The sequence below is a fragment of the Vigna umbellata genome, chromosome 7 (assembly GCF_029865625.1).
Source record: "Vigna umbellata cultivar VRB3 chromosome 7, Vumbellata_1.0, whole genome shotgun sequence".
NCBI classification, from domain to species: domain Eukaryota; kingdom Viridiplantae; phylum Streptophyta; class Magnoliopsida; order Fabales; family Fabaceae; genus Vigna; species Vigna umbellata.
The window spans coordinates 43,118,595-43,125,983 of record NC_142171.1 but is presented as its reverse complement, the minus strand read 5'-3'; the positions used below and the strand labels follow the sequence as shown (position 1 = coordinate 43,125,983).

Genomic DNA, 7,389 nt, shown 5'->3' with positions numbered 1-7,389 from the left:
TTTATATTATATATCAAATGAATATGTAAAAGTGTGTTATCTTGTTATTATTCATGGAATTTTGGAGAAAAAACAAATGTTAAGAGAAAATGGAAGCAGTTAGGTTTGGTTGTGTTGACTGAATAAGAAAAGAAAGTAGTAATGGAAGAGGTTTGGTTGTGTTGACTGAATAAAAAAAGAAAGTAGTACTTTTTAGTATTTCTTTGCCGAAGAGTGATTAAGTATTTTCTTATAATAGTACAGTACATTATACTAGATAATTCAAATATTTTTATTTGACGAAGAGAAATATATAGAACATTCCTTAATTATAAGGAGATATGGAAAATTAAGTACACTAATTTTCATAAATAAAATATGATTACAAAAAAGATAATAATATTTGACAATATTTTAACAGTACTTATATATCATTTTGTGATTTTGTGATTGTTCTATATTAATGTTTATGATTATTATTATTAACTGTGGAATAATTTTGAACCAATCATTAAATAACAAATAGATAATGTTCGAAGGTCAAATTATCATTATCCTTAAAAAAATCTTAAAAAATTGTTACAAATTATAAATGTTAATATTTTTATTAGTTTGTATCATTTACATGCATGGAGACGTCGTCGTTTCACGTGGAGACCCTGGGTATAAAATGATGGAGATTTTAAAATGAAGGAAGAAAAGGAGCGATGGAATTGCTGAAGCTTTCGAAGTTGAAGCTCCAACTTCAAGCCCTCGTCGCCGAAGTTCGAGATCTCAGGGTAACGATCTCCGTCTCCGAAGCCAATCGCCAATTCGCCATGGCCGTTTCCTCTTCAGCTAACCTTCGCACTTTCAGGACAGAGAACGCTCCGCCACCGAGCAGCATCACCTTCTTCTCCAGGTTTCAATTCCCTTCAATTAGGTTATGTCTCTTCATCACGTAGCACTTCGCGTGATTTTACTATGCTGATTCGGTTTACCACGTACGGAGGAGCAGAAGCTGAACAATAATGAGGAAGAGTGTGGCAGAAAGATACAGGAATTGCAGGGCGAGTTGGCTTCCGTCAGAGAGGAGCGTCAGAAGCTGGAGAGAAAGGTTTGGAGGATTTAATGTTGGTGATTTTTCTAAAAAGAACGTTAAGTGATTGGTGTTCCCAATGCAGGTGAATTATCTAGAGAACGATAATGTGATGCTTGAGAACAAGCAGAAAGAGTTGAAGGGAACGCTGAATAATTTGCTTCAGTCTAGGGAAAGCTTCGTGCATGCTTACGAGGTTATCTTAATGTTTGTGTAGCCCTTTTCTTGCCTCATACACACACCCATATATATGTATTTATGTTACTATATAAAAGTGGTGCGTTACGTGAACAACGATAATGCTAGTGAGTGATGCTATATCACCCTACAATATCTTATTTATAAAGAAATAATTAAATGAAAAAAATGCATAAAATGTCATGAAGATATGAAAAACATTCAATACTTTCGTTACGTAACTAATTGGAGGATTAGGATGATTTTGCAGAAAAAATTAGTTATACAATGCTAAATTCTAAATGATGGCAGGAAAGAGAAGTCTCTTCCTTCTCTCATTTAATTTTTTTAGCTACCTTTTATTGTTCGATAAATAAAGTTATGAATTTGAGCATTACTGAAATTGGTGAGGTTACTTTTGTGGATTTTTTTTTCCTATGATAATGCAATCAAATTTAGTCCAATTAAGATGTTTAACCCGATGGACCCCATCCCTCAAAAAAAAAAAGGAAAACGGGCACACGCAGACACAGTTGGTTAGCTTGAAAGGAAATTGTTTGTTACTTGTTACTACAGCATTCTTGAATCTTCCAAAAGGGTCACAGAAGCTTTAGGCCTTTTATTTTGTTCCTGATATAGTAATTGTTCCTAATCCACGTGTTTGAGCATAACTGAAACTTTTCTGTATACGGGGAATGAGGGAGCAAGACTAATAGGTAGAAACCATAAGATTTGGGACTTTGGATTTTGTTTGTTGTTGTGATACTACCAACGCAATGAACACTCCTACGTCATTAGGAAACTAGTAAATGTTGAAACTTCAAACTCTCCTAATATGGACTGCTGTTGATTGTGTACTTGGGTTCGAAATAATTTGTACAGGAATCTACTTCTAAGATGAAACGTTCAATTGAAGCCAAAGATAGGATGCTCAATGTCCTTTCAGAGAAGATAAGTTCTTGTCTAGCATTATTTGATTCAATAGCCAAGGAGGTATTTTGTATCAAGCAAGTTCTGGATAAAGTCCAGAACATTGTCAATGATAGAGAGGAAGTTGGTAAGTAATTTCCTAACTAGTAATGTCTCCAAAGTATGCTCAGGTGTGGATATTCATACAAACAATTGGTGTTTAATTGCTTATTTTATGTTTGTTTTTCATTTTTTTCAGTGACCAAATTGAAAAAGAAAATGGATTGGGTCTCTGCATTTGAAAAAACATTTGTTGGTAATTTAGAAATCCTAACCTGCCCTAGATTTTAAAACATGTAGTACTTAGTAGTTAGTATGATACAATTAATGTGTGTGTGTGTGTATAATATGCGGTGCTACATACCATCTAAGTTTCATCAACTCAAAAAACCTTCCTTTGGGTTGTAGAAAATATCTCTGATCTAAGAAATAAAGTGGAAAACAACGAGGCTGAATTAAGAAGAAAGGACAGAATGATCTCAGAGCTTGTAGCAAAGCTGGACGTGGCAAAAGTTGGCAATCATAACCAAGCTCAAATGGAAGATATATCCATACCTGCAATAGTTATTCTATATGAAATACCATAAAACTTATTTGCACTTTCATTTTCCACATTTTCTTAACCAGCTCCACGTTCAGAAAACTTTATCTCTAAAGGATACAGAGATACAAAATTTAGTTTCTGACAAAGAGGTTTAATGTTTTATTTCATCATTATGTCCATGACTTCTGGTTGTGTGGTCCCTATGATTTCTAAACATTTTTTAAAATGATTCAAAGGTTTTACATTATGAAGTTGGAAGCTTAAGACTCATCTTACAGAGGATTCAGGATACCGTTACAAATATGAATGAAGAGGTAAAAGGAATTTTTAAACTTTATCATTTGCAAATTTCAAAGGTATATTCAAAAGAAATCACCATGTTTATGGCACTGGAAGCACTATTTTCCAATTCAATTTTTTCCCTTGCAATTTGTTGGGGAGAGTGTGTTTCTGTTCCAATGAATAGTTGTAAATTTCTTCATCTACTTTGTAAATAATAGCTGTCTGTGTAGTCGATTTCACAATATAATTCTTATTCCATTGTTTTTATACACCATCCAAGGAGCATATTCTACTTTATTCCTGGTGATATGATTATCAGTAAAATCTAATCAATGATGCTTATTTTTATTCCAGGACAAAAGGTTATTTTCATCAATCTTGCAACAAAAAGAAGAAATTGCAATGGATGTGGAGATTGTCGGTAACATGTAAGATTAATTTATTTAATGGTACATCCGTTAACTCTTAGAATTTACTATCTGATATTATAGGCTTAATACAAAATATTAATGCTCTGTTGGAGAAAGACATGTCTTTTCTAGACTCCTGGTTCAATGTGATCATTGTCCATTCTAGTACACACGCAAAATCAGACCAGATAATGAATAAGTAATAGATGTTGACCTTAGCTTCATTTCTAGATTTATAGATGAACAGTTCAATTATTTTATTCTTATTAAATAATAATATTACTTACCTAGGATGGAAGATGTTGTTTAAAACAATAGAGGTTGCACTCTAAAAAGGCACAACATTGTTCGTTAAAGATTGCACTCTAAAAGGGCACAACATTGTTCGATTTACTTTTTTCCCATGAATAAAAACAAATTTATGCAGATCATAGTCTCTTCATCAAATGTGATCAAATCTGATTTCACGACTCTGCTAGTCAATGTTGATGACATTGCCCTGATGGTAACTCCATTACTGAATTTACTAATATCAAGCATATTCTTCATTCCCACTTTTGATTAAAAGATCTTGGTGTGTTGAAATATTTTTTGCGGAAGCCACTCACTTTGCCTTAGGTATCTCAATATGTCAACAAAAATATTGTTTTGATCTTCTTAATGATTCTGGTTTATTGAGGTTCAAACCAGCCTCTACAGCCATGGATAGCTCTCTTTGGCTACAACAAGAATCAATTTATTTGTTTTCAGATCATTTGCCATATTGTCACTTTGTTGGTTGGTTGCCTTATCTGTCTCACCAGTCCACAACTTGACATTGCCTTTGCTTCACAATAGCCGAGTCAATTCATGTCTCAGCTCAGTGTTGCTCATATTTGTGCTTCCAACAAAGTCTTACGCTATCTAAAAGGATGCGTAGGAAAATGATTGTTCTTCAGTCAAATCTCTCATTCAAATAATCTTGTTGCTTTCTGCGATGCCAATTGGGCCACTTCTCTAGATACACACAAATCTTTTACCAAATACTGTTTCTTCCATGGGAATTCATTAATTTCGATGGAAAGCAAGGAAACAAAACACTCTCTCATTAAGCCGCAGAAGCCAATACTGTGGGCTTGCGTCCACTACTTGTTAGCTACAATGGCTAACTTATCCTAATGATCTTCAAGTCACTTGTTGCAAACTTGTTGTTCTGTCCTGCGATGGCAAAAGTGCCTTGCATATTGCCGCCAATCTAGTTTTTCATGAGTGAATCAAATATTTATAAATCGATTGTCGTTTTTTTTTTTGTGGAAAAAGATTCAACAAGGTCTGATGAAGTTTGTTACTGTTTCTTCATTGCATTAATTGGCTGACATGTTCACTAAATATCTTCATCCAGACATTTTTGAACAATCTATCCAAGCTTGAGTTAGCTGATATTTTCTTACCTCCAGCTTGTGAAGGGGTATCAAAAGAAGACCAGTCATCTTCAACACAAGAACCGGCCCAAAATCAATAAATCTTTTGCACCTACAAAAGCTTACAATAATATCCACGATATGTATAGAATGTGCTCTGAATATGCTACCCGCTGTACTATTTTTGCTGAGCTGTTACGTTCTGTAACTCTTGTACAAATTCCGTGCTTTTCATATCATTAGGAGCTGTAGCCGCTGTAGGTTATTTATGTGCTGCTATATACTACAAATGGTGAATCTTTGTAATTGTCTTTTTCTCTCTCTATATTCCTTACCTGTCTCCTTTCTCTTTTGTCTATATTTTCCTTAGGAGCAATATTCGTCATTAGTTATTAAAATTTATAGGTACAAACAATCTCATCTTTGAAGTATTCTTCCGTTTTCTGCCTGATCTTATTCCGTGCCTCCCTCTTTCTTCTAAATTGACTGTGGACAGTTAATGTTTTGAAATGAAGCTTTATTTTATTTCATACTCGTTATTCATCAGTAATTTATTTCAGGAAATGAGCACAGTCGCTATTTTGAAGCAAGTGTGGTATGCATTGGTTTTATTGTGTTATGTTTTGAACTGACGATGGATTGAGACCAAATGCGCAACAGAAGGATTCACTACATAGCCAACTGCGTCTCTGATATCTGGTAAATTGGAATGAGTTTCTTTCTGCTTCTACAGGGTTTGTGAATTAATGGAAAATTTGAAGATGTGCTCATAATTAATTTAAGTTTTTGAGCCCTTCAAGTTGTTATTCAACGCCTTCTGCAAATGTCTGACCATATTCTTTGGTGTATTTGATAATTATGCAACAAGTGTTGATATTCAGCAGTGAAAATAGGTGATTTACCGACCAATATTTGTTTGCTTCCGACATCATATTTTGATAAAGTTGGATATTTAGTTAAGGGGGGAGGAAGTACGAAAATTTACATATAGTGCCACTTGAAAATATGTATTTTATTCTCTCACGATCATTGGCATTGCTCACATCTTCACTTATGTTATGCTGTATCTGACAGAAGAGCATAGTGAGCAATTGAAAGTACTCAGCAGTTAATAATCAAACCGTTCCCTTTTTGTTTTTTAAATTTTAGAAACTTTACTTTAGATTAAATAAGATAAAATAATTTTTAAGACTGGGATGCTAGCAGTTGTATTATTTATGACTGCAGCAATCCAACTGGGCCTTTGATGTAAATATATATATATATATATATATATATATATATATATATATATATATATATATATATATATATATATATATTATTGGTGTGTTCGACCTTCCATTTATTGTGTAGCTACCTTTTCCTTTTGGTTTGGAATAATATATTCATTGTTCAAAAATTCATCATATAGTTTGGAAATCCTACTTGTTGAATGAAGAAGGAATTTAATGCAGTCTTTGAGATATTAAATGTATTTATTAACTTAAAGTGGTTGAAAAATATTTTGATATATATTTGTTAATACAAATATTTGTATATTAACAGTATATGTATTTAAATTTTGGTATTTTGATTACGTCATGGTATTGTTGTTAGCCATAATGTTTAGTTTAATGCTTATCTATTATAAAACTGTAAGAGGAGTAGTAGATGCTATATATTATTACTTCTGTAATTGCCACTCTTTCAGCCGGTATAAAGGGTTGACCTGCCTTGAAATTTGTAATTGTCATATTTTATTAGTTCGCAAACCATCTTTTAGGTATACTATGAAGACAGAAGTTTGAATCGAAGACTTTGTATAAACTACTTAAATTCCTCACCGTTAGACTGATCTTAGTGGGCTGGCAATTCATGGTTTGGTCCAGTGGAATTGGTGAGTATCAATTTTCTTTACACTCTCCAAAACAAGTTTTCGTCTTCATAGAGGTATGCAGTTATTTCCTTTTCTTAAGCCCTCAACAAAAAAAGACCTTTGCCACAACGATTCTGCATATATTTTCTCCTCCCACTAAAGTTGGTTTGCCTTCTGAAAATTTATTTCAATTTATTAAATTGGGAATTCTCTTTTAATTATTTGAAATAAAATACCAAGAGTTTTTTTTTTTTTCATGAATTGGGCTGAATTGAATCTGTTTGTTCAATTTTTTTCCCGCACAATTGAGTCTGATTTGACCTGAAATGACGAAGTGTGCTTGTTTTATTTTATCTAGTCTTGGGTTCAGGACTGTTGTTGATTTCTTATATACTCGGGGAGAGAATACTTAATCATTGTGACAGAAGTAGAAACTAAGCATTAATTAATTAATTATTTTATTTTATTATTTTAAGATTAAAAGAAATATACATAGGAACTTTTTAAATGATCATGTGATCATAAGATTTATTTTTAACTGTGTTTAATTATATAGTATAACATTATAAACCTGAATTATTATATTATATGTAAACGGTCGAGTTAGAAAGATAAATACAAATTTTTTATGTGGTCAGTGAATCTTGTATTGAAATAACTGTAATGTTAATGTTCATGAAAATTTTGATTGA

The 7,389-nt window shown here is 32.7% G+C and overlaps 1 protein-coding gene across 2 annotated transcripts; it reads left to right on the top strand.

Annotated features, from left to right (window-relative positions):
* The first annotated feature begins 686 nt into the window (after positions 1 to 686).
* On the top strand, positions 687 to 6,068 carry LOC124831912 (RUN/FYVE domain protein). Of its 2 annotated transcripts, XM_088094135.1 has the most exons (11): positions 687 to 758; positions 836 to 880; positions 977 to 1,075; positions 1,143 to 1,253; positions 2,117 to 2,291; positions 2,403 to 2,459; positions 2,612 to 2,748; positions 2,837 to 2,896; positions 2,984 to 3,061; positions 3,384 to 3,457; positions 5,400 to 6,068. In XM_088094135.1, exons 1-11 carry the CDS (start codon positions 687 to 689, stop codon positions 5,404 to 5,406), a joined length of 915 nt encoding a protein of 304 aa, XP_087950261.1. In that variant the 3' UTR covers positions 5,407 to 6,068. The 2 variants fall into 2 exon arrangements, 1 of the variants encoding a protein (XP_087950261.1); XR_015780705.1 differs by lacking the exon at positions 5,400 to 6,068 and adding an exon at positions 4,876 to 5,393 and having other exon boundaries at positions 2,612 to 3,061.
* The last annotated feature ends 1,321 nt before the right edge of the window (positions 6,069 to 7,389 follow it).